This window comes from Ischnura elegans, chromosome 8 (assembly GCF_921293095.1).
Source record: "Ischnura elegans chromosome 8, ioIscEleg1.1, whole genome shotgun sequence".
Taxonomy (NCBI): Eukaryota; Metazoa; Arthropoda; class Insecta; order Odonata; family Coenagrionidae; genus Ischnura; species Ischnura elegans.
Window position 1 is genome coordinate 56,467,070 of NC_060253.1, and position 16,258 is coordinate 56,483,327.

The 16,258-nt window shown below is 37.7% G+C and overlaps 1 protein-coding gene across 2 annotated transcripts in view; it reads right to left on the minus strand.

Moving 5' to 3' along the window:
• LOC124163662 (neuronal acetylcholine receptor subunit alpha-10-like) overlaps nucleotides 1-16,258 on the minus strand; it is a 397,294-nt gene that overhangs the window by 184,945 nt on the left and 196,091 nt on the right. For both annotated transcript variants that reach the window (XM_046540723.1, XM_046540721.1), the window contains exon 2: nucleotides 14,594-14,742. In XM_046540723.1, the coding sequence (XP_046396679.1) occupies nucleotides 14,594-14,742 (149 nt within the window). The remainder of the gene's footprint in view (nucleotides 1-14,593; nucleotides 14,743-16,258) is intronic.

Consider the following 16,258-nt stretch of genomic DNA (forward strand, 5'->3'; position numbering starts at 1 on the left):
AACTGGAGTTTCGGACTCCATAACTTTATGGAACAGTTCTGAGAATGAACCGAGAGGGAAAAAAAGGGTTCATTAGAAGCTCAGAAAGATGGAAAACTATAATTTTCGAATTAAACAAGCTCATGCCATATCTTTCTCTTTCAAGAAAAATACGCTAGAAATAAAGCGAGTTTTTTTTAATCAACATTCAGGAAAATTTACCAAGAGAATTTAATGATTGAAGGCAGTCAAGAGATAATTCGTCGTGTCAATAGAATTCCGGAATCTACTTCAGTTTATTAATCTAAAACTCGGAATTAAAACTTAATTTAAACGACGTCCATAAAAAATAACTCCCTAAAGATTTATAATCTCCTGATCTCTTCTAATGATTATTGTTATTGCTATTTTTATTGATACATATGTGAATAAACGGTCAACTAAATTTAGAATTGTGCTAAATCACAGTGTTATCCTAATGTTATGGTTTCTTAAAAAAAATGTTTGTTTGTCATAATTGCCATTATGTATTGTCACCTTAAATTCTTGTATTTAGTATGTTATGTCTGAGTGCGATTATTTATTTTTTTGTAGAAAATATTGCATTGTTTTTTCATGCTCTTGGCGATCTGCACTGATTGCATTTGTCTGTAATTATATTTATTTACTTTTTACTTCTATTTATCTACCAAGATGGAAATGTAAAAAGCTGTACTTTTATTTCCAATGGGCCCAATGAAAATAAACGACATCATTATTATTATTAATCTCTGTTTCCACAATAACGGAATCAAACATTCAACGGCCTTCAGCATCACCACCACCGTAGTTTACGATAATTTTAATAATTTCAAAAAAGATATACCGCGTAGGTGGACATCCTTTCATAAAAATGTACCTACACTAATTTTTGGGGGTTTTGCTCTTCAGGTTGTGGGGAATGAACCTTCGAGCTAAAGGGAGCTGGGTATCTAAAAGTAGGAACGAACGGATACACGCAATATTCTCTGAAACACAGCCATGTACCAATTGCGAGTACAATTTACAATTACAATTACATTTACAGCTACCTCGTAAATGGTATAAATGCAAATTTTAACAAATACTTATATATATTGGAAGGAGAAAAATGTTGTCACGAAAATTTGACACTGGATAGCTGATGCCATGAGGAATCAAAATTGAAAATGATGTTTAGATCGAAAACGCACCGCGTTAGTTCTTAACCACGGAAGCAAACTAAACAAAGGCAAAGGCAAATACAGGCAAACCATTCGAAGTCATGAGTTTTCCAGAGCATCCGGAGCAACAAAGCAAACTCGCGGCCAATCGGATTGCATGCCTTAAAGTTTTAAAATGGTGCGTTTTCGGCATAAACATAATCAGTAATTTTTAGTGCTTTCCCTACGAATAGGCTTAGTAAAATGTTCTCGGGATCACCACCGGGTCAGGAACTGCATAACTTTCGACGTCTTGATGTCCGATTCGGCCATCGTCCTCAAAAATCATTTTATTCTAAAAGCCCTTAGGACGATGGCCAACCTGGACATCGAAACGTCGTCAGTTATGCAGTTCCCGACCCGGTGGCGATCCCGAGAAAATTTTACGTAATCAGTAATTTTTGTTCCTGCAAGCATCAGCTATCCACGATTAAAATTTGTGACACAATGTTTCCCCATCTCGTATATTGTGAAAAGTACAATATGTAACGAGGAAATTTGAAGATGTAAACTTAAGTTTTAAGCAAGTCGAGGAGAAAAAGGCAAATAATTTCAAGTCGAGCGGTAGGTATATTTCTCTTAATAACAGAATTGACGCCGCATGCAAGTAAGGAAAAAAGCGTAAGGAAAAGGAAATAGTCGCAAAATCGCGCCGGGGGTCACAAGAAGGGGAGCAAGGGAGATAAAAAGAAGTTAAAGGAGGATGGAGAAAATTGCAATCGGCCGTAATCGAATCGCCATTGAGATCGAGTCCCGTCACTATGGCAACAAAACGACCGGGGAAGATGAGGAACGGCGATGCGCGGAAAGATTGAGGGAAATAGAAAAGGATGGCGCTTTTCGGGGAGTTATTTGGGAATGGATCCTAAAGGGGTCAATGCGGAGAGAAATCCATCGGAGAAGAATACGCCAGGGAAAGATACCCGAGCCATATTTCCCGATTTGAAATATTCCGCGAAGGGGGGTCTACTTGAATTCTTCCCTTGAAAACTTTCCCTGGACGGAGAATCGAGCCAAGCACCTTTGTCTAAGGCAGGGGTCTCCAACTTTTCAAGACAAGGGCTACATGATATATTTTCCATATTTCTACATCTACATTATACCCCGCAACCTGCCTAAAGGGCGTGTGGCAGGGGGTGTTAGGACACCAGCCGTTCTTACATGAAAAGGAAGTGCTCTTAGGAAATTACGACTACCATTTACTTATTAAAGCTTTTATGGCTCGGGGGAGAAACGAATTCCCATATATATCCGTTCGGCCAAATATCTCTCTTAATTTATCGCTTCTGTCGGACCAGGAAATATAGTGCGACTCTAATATTATTTCTTCATGTCGCTATCGCTTCATGTAAAAGCTGAGCATTTTACAATTTCGTGAAAACATTATTTCCGCATTACTAGCTCAACCAACTATTGCTGTAGCACCACCGGCCTCTAAAAAAAGGGAAAATTTTCTTAAGAAGTACGAAGGTGCGACCAGAGTAATACGAAAAAGATGTAAAGAGTGCTATAACTCAATTAGTAAAAAAGATGGAAGAGAAGAAGCGATGAAGAAAACCAAAAAGGTTGTAACTTATTGCCCAGATTGTAAGAATCAACCTGCATTGTGTTTAAAATATTATAAGACAATGCATAGTTAATGTTTTTATTTTTATTCTATTAAAAATGGGACATAAATAAAATGTAATTTATGTAATTTTCCTCTTTTTTATTACTTACCCAAAAAAAAAACGAATAAATACATCAATACCGAGTGAAAATAAATTTTTCGAATCATGGTATCGAGTTAATTAATGCGAAAATTCATAAAAAAAGGAAATGTAAATGAAACCTTAAAATATCTATCTGGCGGAGGACAATTCAGGACTTAATACTACAGAATGGCTGCGCTAAAATATCTTCTACACATCTATTGAGAGTGTGACCCAACGGTGGGTCACGCCGGCGCGAGCGGCGGCGTGAACGCGTTAAAGACATCCATTCACAATTGTTCGAGCAATCTAAGCCTAGCGCGCAGCCTCCGAGTCTCCACCGGCTCCCAGCCTAATTCGCTTAACATCTGTGTAACGCTGTTTCCAGACCCGTAGCTGTTTTTGACGAACCACGCAGCCTTATTTGTATTTTGTTCAATTCGCGGATAAAGTCTTTCTGCGCCGGATCCCATACACTGGCTGCATATCCTAAGTGCGGCATTTATGCGGGCCGAAGGAATAAAAAATAAATAAAAAACAAATCACTGCCAGTAACTTAATTTCCTCAAAATTATGGTATAAACATGGAAAAATAGATCAGGGCTCACTGTAATGAGTGCTTTACAGCGATTCTTCTCTTCCTGGATTCAAGATTAAGACTCGAGACCTCTTTTGCTAACGTATACCAAACATCACAATCAAAATTATTGAAGTTATTTGCAAAATTCGAGAAATTCGCAAAAACAAATCATCGCGTCTAATCAAACAAAGCCTCATATTAAGGTCATGGATTCTAGACCTGGGCATCATCATTTGTATTTGGAAGTGCCATTCCACGCGAAACCTACAAAAATCATAGAAGTCATGTTACATTGATTGCATGGTGTTCCGTAAATTGAATATGAAAGTGAGGACAAACCTACAATATTGGATTTGTTTATTGATATTTTATTCGTATTTTTGTCATACTTCCCGTCTGATTGTCAGAAATAAAATTACAATTACCGGAATGCGCAAGAGCCTTTAAGGCTTCTCGAGCGAGCTCTATGTGATATTTTTTCGGCTGTGCCTCGCGTACTTATTCGATTTTTTGTCCAACGTTTTTTGGCCGTTACTGGTCACTTTTTCTGAAAAAATAAAGATATTTTTTCCTTGGAGGATATTTATATTCATCTAAGGAAAAAGGTTGCAATGGGTGAAGGAGTGGCCATTTTATTTATATCCTAACTTCTTTTAACTTTTCATATTAACTTCAGAGCAGTCTCCTTCCACCCATGGCCCCTACTAAATACCCTCGAAGGAAAAACTTTCCTTATTCCCTCAGAAAAAATGACCTGAAAGGCCACGAAACGTCGGACAATAAACCCAAAAATTACGCGGGACACACCCAAAAAAACATCAACGGCAATAATAACCCGCGACACCTGCTCCAGCAAGATTTATCAATTGCAATTTTTTTAGAACTCAGTACTTCATTAAACTATCTCAAGTAAGATACCTTTATACTCACGCCATGCAGCATACAAAAGAACGGCAAATAACACAAAATAATAATGATGATAACTCACGCACAAAAATGGGATATGACAATGCAGGAGTTCGGACGTTTTTTTTTTCGAATAAACCTTTGACGCAAATCACACTGGTCAGTTTTTTCAGTTCAGAACATGCATTCTTCACAAATTTTAAGAGCAAATATGAATTATGACGCGGTCACTGGCGACTATGAGCAACCGATTAAGCGCTGTGAAGCTAATGTCACAAGCGAATACAAAAGCATATTCGCCGACCGCCAAGAGCACATTTTTCATGTGCCAACTATCTCCCACCGCCTGTTCTGAACGGAATTTAATTTATATTTTTGACCTAATTTTTAACGTTTGTCAAGCTTCATCGTGATTATTTTTGTTTTTTACTAGTAAGCTTTCCCAATGAACAAAGCTGTAAAGCCTGTTTAGAAAGCTATGAGCTCTGCGTTTAACTCTTCGCTCGTTTTGAATAAAATATCAGAAGTGTGGGAAAAGGCGCGACGACGGAAAATCCAATCTGGAGACAATAATAACAATAATTTTTTTAACATTAACAGGTTATTTGTAATACGAAGGCTTTTTTTCAACCTCCGATGGGTCATGAACAAAATAAAAAGTGAATGATTAAAAAGTATTCCATTACTAAATATTGAGCAGACTTTTGGTGTCCTTTCAACATAATCGCCTCGATGGTCGGAATTGGTCGTGCCAGTCCTAAAATCATTGCCCTTTTGAAAAAGCCTCCCTCCCTGCTACATCTTCATTTCAGAGTAAAGATGGAAGTCATACGTCACTATATCGGTATTGCGCGGCGAACGATCGAAAATTTTCCATTGAAATTGCTGAAGGAGCAATAGGGCAGCATCAGCGCTGAGATGACGGGTGTCGTCATGGATCAGAACACTTCCAAAAGTCAGAATGTCTCGTCTTTTGTTTTTGAATGGGAATGGACATAATTTTTCACACTGAGCAGCTGCATCAATGTTAAAAATTCTCTTTTATCGGCATAAAGGTCAAGACAAGTCAATGCTGAAACCATTCGACGAGTTTTCTAGCCCTCGCTCCGCAGTACACAGCAGCTTGGTGAGAGAACAGGAAACCAAAAATTCAACGCACTGACCCACTTGTTTCACGGACCACACGCGAATCATTTCGTAGAAACTCAAAAGCGTTTGAGTTTATTCTCCGCTGGCCCCGAGTTTTTCCACTACACCCACACACGCTGTAAAAAAAAAGCAGCAGAGTGAACACAAACGAGTCTGTAAGACGCGCCGAGCGAAATAATCACAGCCCACGGAATTCGCATCATAAATTGCAAGAGGACCACAAAAAGTCTCGTATTACCCGTGAAACAACGCTAGCAATTCCCTAGAATTGGACGTGAAGGTGATAGGGTCGAGTGCATGTAGAAATAACCACAAAAACTAGAGTCATCAACTATATAGTAAAAGTTGCTCGGTATTGCAAGGCAGGTTATCCCCGGCCCCTGGTTAAGTCTCAAAGAAACGTGGCAAGGATTCTACTTACAAGAGAGTAGTGATTAAAGAACACATTATTCATATGGAAAGACTCGCTTTTGCTTGCCTCCCCTGAACTCCCTAGGGAAGGACCTGCGGCATTTTACGATCACTCTGCCAATTCTTACGATTTTTGTTGAACGCTATGACGCAACCCAGCTATCTCCCTCCGTTGTAACCCTAAGATGCAGCATCGTATCTCCCACCGTTGCTGAGACAAATATTTCACGAAATTGTGAAATTTCACGATTCGGCCAAAATAAATTGTGCTCCGATCGGTTTGAAAATTGATTTATCGACGTATTAAGTGGTCTATATTCTGAATAATATTCACGAATAAAAATTACATTTTTATAAAAAACACGTTTTGTCAGAAAGAAGAAAATAACTGCCTATAGCCCCTTAAATTATAATAATTAATTATTGGACATTCCAAATATGATTGAGGAGAATGTAAAATAAGTTTTATAAAACATTTGAGATATGAAAAACGGGAAAAAGGTGTGCATATGAGATTAAAATTAACAACTGCTGGTCAACGTACATCAGATTTGTCTCCTAACGAAAGTCCCCTTTGTTTATTTGACATACTGTGATTACAGCGCCGCCATTGAATTTAAGTAGCCATTTTTAGAACTCCATATTCAATTTTCACCTCTGAATATTACCCTAGGTACTCTTCCAATCGTGATAAAAGTGTAAGAACACTGCAATGTCATCATGTTCTGAGCTAGCCTAAAAATTTCAGCTCTCTAGTTAAACAGAGTGATCGACATATGCGCGGCAAGATTTCTGCCGGAAGGAAAAAAAAGAAAGCGAGTATAATAAAACCATAATCCACCAAAATCACCATTAAGAGGGACTAACGTCAAAATGCATTGACTGTCGGCTATCGCGCCCTTTATCAAGCGATCGTTCTTTTTATCCAATTACATACTGCTGTCAGTTTGATTATTCTCAACAGGTATGATGCCACATACTTCATGGGCGATGAACGAGTAGCCACGTCATATCTACACTTTTCAAAAAGGGAGATTTTATGCATATGGACCTAAAATTTCAAATAAAACTGCCCTTTTTTCATCCAAAATAATGACACTGAATTAATTTTTTAAAAAGAAAGACATGAACTGAATCCGCGAACTGAATAAAATATAAAGGAAAGCTGCGCGATACGACAAAAACTGCTCCAGTCGTACAAAAAGCGTAACGCAGAAGTTAAGTGAATTAGGCTGAGAGACACCGAAGACTCGGAGGCCGCGCGCTAGGCTTAGATTGCTCAAGAAATTGAAAACATACATCTTTAAGAACGACACAGAGAGCATAACATTAGTGTCCCACTATATTTCCAGGTTCGACAGAAGCGATAAATTGAGAGAGATATTTTGCCGGACCGATAGGTATGAGAATTCGTATATCCCCCAAACCGTAAAGGACTTAACAATAAATACTAGTAGAAATTTCTTTCGAGCATTTTTTTATGCGTAAACGGCTGGTGTCCTAACAACTCCCGCCACACGCCTTTTTGAGCGGCTTGCGAGATAGCATGTTGCTATAGCTTAATGAAGGTCATAAGGTTTCCCCTCGAATTTTCCCGAATATTCGAACGACATCTTGCGCCCGTCTGCAAAAAATCAACGATGATGAAAAAGACGATATTCAACTAGACTTTTCGTGCCACTATCAAATAAATGCTGAGCGATCAATGAAATATTGACTGCAATGAGGAAAAAATTCACTACCTTTATAGTTTTATCCAGCTCCCGCCCGTAAGCAAACAAATCTTTTGAAAGCCGGCACCCAAATCCTCGATTTCTCAAACAAATATCCCTTTCATCTCCCGACGTGGATGATTAATTTTCGGCTCTCAGATCCCACTCCTGAGTCGCATGATTTTTATTTGAAAAAAAAATCTTCACCCGGCTTACTTGAAGTTTGAGGGATTTGGACCCATTCCAAAACCGAGCACTCAGATTTGATTGATATTAATATATTGATATCGCAGAAATAAGAACCCAGAGGGTGCATCAGGTAACAAAAATGGAATCACCCCGTGTCTGTTGCATGAATTGTTGCACAAAATATAATCAGTTGTCTCTGGCGTGACTCCATAGAATCGACTCAATATAATGGAAATGAAAAATAAATTAATTCCACATGAATTTATTACAGAACGGCCATTATTATTTATTAGGTCAATATCTGGTTGTTTGGTGGTTTCCAGGCAGCGGATGACGTGCCACATTGAAAACTAGGGCGTAATTTAATACATTATTGTATAATTACAAAGTTTCTTACTTTTGATTATGTTTCCCAAGGTTTTAATATATACTTATAAGCAGCTTCTAATATAACACGACAGGAAAAACTCGTAGCAAATGAAGCAATTTACACATTTTTTATGATTGTGGAAAATAAATAAATTCATTCGAATAAATCTGCATTAATGAAAAAAAAATCATGCCACAAGGTAATAACTTCATTAAATTATTAAATTTACGGAGATAGAGATGAGAAGAAACTGGCATAGCGCACGATCAGAATCCTTCATAAGAAGTGGAAAATGTTTAAGCGTCTGCCCAGTTCTTTGAAATCTCTAAATAATGTAATCAACTAATGACCAGGATTACATTTGGAACTACGTTATAAAAACCAAAAAGAAACCCTTTTTATTCGCAGAAATAATTTTTCTCCGACGTATTTCGCTGAGTACTTAACTTTCCACCCAACTTGACAGCCTACGGGACTAGCACGGACGACTTACTTGAAGATTTAACGTGTCATGAAAGAAAGCCATCATAAGTATAGGAAATCCTACCTCATTTTCAGAATTCTTGCTAGTAAAGTTGTTCTGATAATTAACACGGCCCATGTTTATAATTTTATCATATTAGGGCCAACTCTACCGATTAATAGACAGGAAAATGCAGTATGGGAATTGATGTACAAAGCCTTTTTGGTGAGAATTCTTGCTGGTATAGCTTACATCACCTTATAAAATTATAAAACTCATCCAATAATTTTCTATTATCTTTTCTGCTAGGAGCAACAATTAACTGGTACGTTAATAAGTTCAAGGAAGTCATTGCACTAGGCCGAGGAGGTATGTGCGTCAAGAGCAGGGTTTGGTGAACTGGGAGAGCGAGAGCACAGAACTTCCCGGGTAAATATTCCATCTCACTCCGTAAATAATTATTAGATCACGGGAAAAATTGCGGGAAAGAATACGGAGGTGTAATTAATTTCCAGGAAAGAATCTTGTTGCTTCGGTCGATATAAAACCCACATTTCAGATACCTACATCTAAATAAAAAGGAGTCAGAATCACAATTCTTCAGTAACAAAGATAAAACACGAAATCATAGGAAGAATACATAATGTGTTGGTAAAATAATGAGTCCTAAATTAAACATTTTTTCAATGATATAAAACATTATATCCGTAATAGATATAATCGCAATTACGTAAACTACATCAAGACCTACAAGCAATACAACAAGGCTTTATGAGATATTTAATAACATCTCTTTTAGCCTTGAGTATACTAAAAGAAGTATATAGGGCCAAGTAGACTACTTTCAACAGGTTTTTACAAGTTTTAACAACATTTTACAAGTTTTTAATAACTGGTGCTACTGCAGATAAAATAATTTGAAATATACGAGCTTAAACAATTGAATTAAGCCAGAGCATTACTGAAAATCACCATGAATTTCACCCAGCGTAAAATATTATGTTGACATAAATACATGCAACTTTCCACGATTGTAAAATTTATAACGACTTACATTTCAATGCTACTACATCATAGATTATGCAGTAACGTTGAAACATAGGTCGTAATAATTTTTATAATCGTGGAAAATTACAAGTATTAATTTAAATACGGAAATATTCCACTCCATCACGCTTGAATCAGTGGGGTAGGCGGAATGTTTGTTCGGAAAGGGGTTCCAAAACCAGGGGGGGGGGAATTTTTGTAAAACAGGGTACTAAGTAGAGTGTTGTATACGGGATTTAACACTTTTCATTAGCTAAAAAAAACTTCAATTTTCAAAGATCTCTTTTGTAAATTAATCATTTTTCGATATTTTTTCCTTTTATAAGACAAAGTAATTGTGTTTTATATTTAGGGGGGTGTCTGGACCCCTCGGACCTCCCCCCTCGCTTCGCCACTTGCATGAATATTCAGAATATAATTCGTAAAAATATTCATTCAAGCAGGTTTTGCAACAAAAGATTTTCCGCAATCAATGAAACTGAAATCCTGCTGCTCTCGGCGTGAAATAGTGATAAGGCCTGAATGATAGGTATCCATCGCGAGCAAATAAATTTATTCTCCACTCGTTCCCGGATTCAAACTGACTACCACCAGTCGCTATAACACCACGCAGGGAAACCCCTTGGGCTGGCCAGTTTTAGGGCGCAAAATAACGGCGTTAGGGAAACTCCTCCCCTTGATTTGCACCCACTAGATGCTGATTTATCACCCACTCAATGGACAAGAGACCGCACTTCCTGCAGTGCGGCACGCAAGTGATAGGGCGGACCGAAATCTACCGCAGAGGGAGAAAGGTCAGAAAAGGCCTTTGTTGTTCGTGGGAGTCAAACAGTGGATGGTGGGCGGTCCCACCACAGAGCCTTTCACCCTCCACCCTCTGAAATAGAAGGCGGGGAACTAAAAAGGTTTAGAGGAAATTAGGGAAGGCATGGTAGATGTTAGACAATGAGTGCGATTTCATGCACTATACGTGGTTTGTCTGCGAATTTCGCCAAACGCTTGATTTACAACTCCATTCTCCTCAAAGGATGATAATTTATGATGCCCAGTCTGAGGAAGAATAAGAACAATCTGATGTGAAAATTTCAACACCATAATTAGAAGTAGAGTAATTTCATACTCTAAAAATCGCTTTTTTAAAGAATTTTTCAAGCGTCAGATGAATAGCTCGATATTTCCTGTGAAATAGATAGTTACTTTTGAATTCTGAGTCTGCGAAGCGATAAATAAGATTTAGACAACAAAATTTCACTATTTCATTTCACACGAAATTTAACTTTCAGTATAATCACTACTCCATTCCATGCACACAAAAAAAACAATTTGCACTAAAATCGGATTTTCCACGGATTTCAGAGAGTAAAAATTTACAAACAGTTTGGAATCCCACGCTGAGTAAATTAGAAAATGAGGCTGCGGGTGGATAATTAAGAATCCAAATGTAAATATTCACTCCATCCGCTAAAATGAAATGGATACAATGGTAAGTGTATCACCTCTAATCTAAAAAAATAAATATCTGTTATCAACTGGTCCTCAAATATAGTTCTCGAAGAATTTCATGTGAATTACATCGGTGCGAGCGTGGTATTAACGTGTATGTATTTCGTGAGCCGAGTAAACAGTACGTAAAGGCATAACAGAACCAGCATTAATATAAAATTAAGGAATATTACCGATACTACAGCTATATAAGGAACAGTTCCTTCAGGCTTGAAACTATGGATAAGCCCGCAAACTGTTCATTTCCCAAGAGATTAAAACGATGCCATCGATTGAATCAAGTGTATAATAACTGAAGTTCTATCTTAGGTTACACGACCAAGAATGTCGTCAGACATAGAAGCACGCTATGAAGAGCCAATTTCCAAGCGCCGTTTAAACATTTAAGTTGAATTTGTACCCGAGCTATTATGCACATGAGCTATAACTATATGTATGTATGGACATGTAGTATGTGGCATTCAAAAAAAAGTCAACGCCTTATCCCATTTTATTCGATCCGCCTTTATACGCGACACCCCCAAAAAAAGAAGAAAGGTTTGTCCTTTTCATGCATAGTGAACACAAGGATTTAATGAAACGATTTCTCAGCGAAAGAGAAATCAAAAACTAATTCTTAAGTATGTGTAGATATCGTGAAGTTCTCTTGCTAAATATTTCCTTTTGCTACCGTGTGATATTGTCGTGTTTTCCTCTCGCAATAGGGTGGTTTCCGATTATTTTTTATTGCCTAAATCAAAATATTATTACTCCTGAAGTACGTATTTCACACTTTTAGATTTTTAAATGACGATATCTATTTTCGCGATTAAATGAAAAGTGAAAATTTTCAATAGCGCGAAAACGGGATGGCTAAGTATGGCAGAGTACTGGGAAAAGTCCGTGTGACGTCATTCTGGCTCCCGCTTTCGCCGTGTGAGGTGACCTTGGGGCGAGGATACCTGCGCCGCTGCGATGCAGGCTGCTAGCAGGTAGCGCTTGGCTTAAATAAGGATTATTAATACCTTATCAAACGAAGAAAACTTTCCGACCTTAGCCAGTTTTAATAGGTGATTATTAAGTGATGTTTTCCTGAGCTCTGTGCCTCTTGCATGCATAGGTAATCTCAGACGATGTAAAAATCCTATCTACTCGTATAGAAACTAGGTCCCTGTGACGTCACGTGGAGTGGCATCGCATGGGCGCCAATCTGGCCTTTTTCAAATGAGGATAAAATTGACCATTAGCATTCGTCTAAACTAGGATTTCTAAAACCAAATAATTTGTACATTATGAATACACTAATGGTGGGTAATGAATCGCAATCGATGCCTTTCGTTTTCTTTGATGAAGGAAACTACCCTATTGCGACGAACCCTTAGATCAAGTTCCTATATCGCTTTAAAATTGGGTCATACCCTTTTTGATCCTTTTGGTTGGAAATAAAGCTGTCAAAAAGAGACCTGAACACAGACTTCTAAGCAACAGCACTCCAATTTGTATTGCTGAAGAGTCCCACGTGCGGCACAAGAATTTAAGCTCTCAAATGACCACGTGAAATGAGGGTCATAAATCGCCAATTTCTCACAGGGGATGAAGTGACCCGCTACTTCCGCCCACTTTGAGGAACAAATCATAGCATGAGCTTACCGCTGACCGGAAAAATTTTCAACCTGACGCAAACGGTCACATTAGAAAGAGAGATATACCGAAATGAGACGAGCTCTTAACTTGATTGTTCCACGTAATTGGCGATTTTTTTTTCTTTCGTAGAAATTCATCTTGCGGGTGGATAAATCTCAGGGGGACGATAACCCGTTCTCATTTTCAAACCGCCATTTTCCTCTCCGCTGGGCGATTATTTGCGGGACCGTTAAACGATCCCAAGAGAGAGTGAGGGAAAGATTAGGTAATTCGATAGAAACGCGGTAATTTCCTGAACTTTCTTCCCTCGGGAGAGTTAAAGAGAGCATATCCTACCGAATTCGACGCAAAATGCAGTAAGTTTTCTTGGATATTACACCATTACTTATACCACTTCTTTTTTACATAGCGCGACCCGGGTTTCCATGAATTATCATCATCTTCAGGCGCAAATTATGATCAATTAAATATGAAATTTAAACAATAATGAAATTAAATTATATTTAATTTCAAACTGATACACGAGTAAAAATATGTCGTAACAAGAAAAAACCATCGTCAAGAAGGAAATAATCCAGCTCAAAAAAAACAAACGGTGAATACCAGAGTAAAACTAAATCAAACATTTGAAGTAGCTTTGATTGGCAGAGACCGTTGGAATTCATCAGTAATTGCGGTTTTAAGGAACGTTCTGTTCACAGCTTGTCACTCAACTGCGATCGATGCCATAGGTATGGCAAGCAAAAATAAATATGTACTTATACCGCAATCGTTATTTACCATTTTTACTAATTAATTAAATTATTCGAAAAATAATTTACGCGCTCTGGTTCATTCGAAACCAAAATATTCGCATACATTGAAACATAGCCCCGATACTAGCTAATCTCAAAAACAAGTGCTCTGGAAAAATTCTCACTCTCATTAAGTAGAACTTCAATACGCTCTTGAAAAACCTCTGGGACTACCAATCTCCACATACACGTAAACACCCCCTACTCAAATGTACCTTTAACCCTTCTCATATTCCTATCACTAAACCCCACTTTTGTCTTTGAAAATGCCATGACTCTTAATCATCTAAATGTGACATAAATTTTGCTCCTGAAACAATACTCCAGAGAAAGACCCAGGAGGTAGTTCAAGCAGCCGGGAACTGAGGCATTCAGAAAAAAGTGACATCTACTTGGACTTGGTTATAGCAGTGGCGGATCTAGGGTAGGAACAAGGTGTGTGGTCTGGGGGGTAACCTACCAGAAGAAGCGGTGGTCCGAACAAAATCATCATTTTATCTAGGGTAAATTGGGTACCCCAGGAAAGTACTTGAAATTTAATGATTGTACATAAGAATGTACTTTAAATGCAATGATTGTACGGAGTAATTGTACTTAAAAATGGCTTGCATGCAGGCAGGAAAGTACTGGAATTTTACTTGACAGCCACAACCGTCCGTTTTAAGTTAAATAAATTGTGGACGTCACAAAGTGTCTTCATTGCTATCATGTATAGGTACATTGCATTTTAGTCTAGGGGAGCTATGGCCCCAGCTAGCTCTTCTCTGGATCCTCCACTGATTGTGAGTAGTTTTGCAGAATAGGCAATTTATAATACCTAAATTTTAACCACAGGCATGTTAATTATTCTTAGATTAATTAATTAAATGTAATTTTTTGCCGAAAATCTTTGCATCAATGAAAATCGCAATTACTTTTCACTTTACAGATGAAATGTACACGATGTAAGTACTCACCACGTCAATGATGTGATGCAGAGATATTCCGAAGGTGATGTTGAGAGGATCCGACGAATTCTCCGCTGGTCTCACGGAGGCATCATAGTTGGACATGAGGTAACGAGTCAGACGGTATTCCTGCTCATCCGCACTAGACGGCAGCACTACTGCGTAGGCGACGCGACGAGGACATGCAGAGGAAGAAAAATGATGAATTTCATTTTAATAAAAAGACGGCGATGGCACCAGGAAAATTTATGAGGATCAAAATTTAATAACCACATCACTTGCGCGTGGGTGGGCATTTTTGGGAATCGTGAAAGCCGACGACGTGGCATTAAGGGCTAATCTTACGTCAGGTTTTTCCTCGTCCGCCCTTCTATTATAAGTCATCAATTAAAATAAAATCCTGAGAAGTTTCGCATGGGGTGAATAGCCGCAAGGCTTTTGACATGGACCCCAATCGGCCCGAGACCACCTTAATGTATACTATACCGCTTATGTTCCCGCAAAAGTACGGCGCTGTCTGAAGGGCTGAATGATATCGGAAAATGAAAATCAGGTACTATAAAACACTACTAATCTCGGATGCAATACTTCAATTTACCCTATTTTTACGAGTTAATGATTCCTAATTGGGAAAATATTATTATTTTCTTTTAATTTAATGAAATTGAATTAGAATTTATTGATTGCTCTCGTGGACTTAAGAACAAATAAAAATATGTATATATGTTTCGAGCAACGAAAAATGGAAAAATCAACCCATGTACTTCAACCCATGAGTATTTTATCTCTTTATTCATAAAATAGTTATTTAAAAATGGGAAAAAATTGAGAATAAATAATAGGTCAAAACTAATCGCGTAATGTAAAATAATACCGTAAGGAATACTCTGCAATGGCAAATGCTTTTCCTCTGGTTTAATATTTCCCCACATTACGCTAATTAAATATGAGAAAAATGAGACGATAAAAATGGCTCCATTTTTTAGGGCTAAGTCGGGATTCTCTTTTCCTTAAATTTTCAAGTCTTCAATTAAGGTAAAAGGAAAATTAGAGCAAGAAATGAGATACAGTAAAAAAAAAGTTTATGCTTATGTTAAGATCGTTTCTAAATAGGCATTTGGAGCAGCCTGGAAAAACAAGTCTGTAAAATTGGTCAATTATGATAAAAATAATCTTTTAAGATCGAATGATCTCCTTATTTATTTATTTTTCCTTTAGCTGCGCCAGATATGACTATTCTCTGGTTTCTTTTATAGTTACTTTTTTTGCATTTTCAAAAGAGAACACGCAACCGTAGGTACTCTTATATCACCATAGCCCCAACAGAATTCATTTGCAGGTGATTCAATTACTATAGCCTCTAGTTAAATAATTATCGAGTTAATGGCTAAAATATACTTTAATTAATCCTTTTTAAGCTATTTTGAAATACATACTATAAATATGACGGTTTCGAGAGTGTTACAGACGTTTACCCGAAGTACAGCACACCTTGAGCCATGATATACAATACCTGGATGATTTTTAGCGAGAAAAAATATGTCGATGCTAGATAGGATTATTAATTTCAACAATTTGACGGGTAAATCACTAGAATAAGGCACTATAAGTGCATACAGAATGAAATCGCTCTTAAGAAACCATGAATAAGTCACTGTATGAAATTCCAAGCGA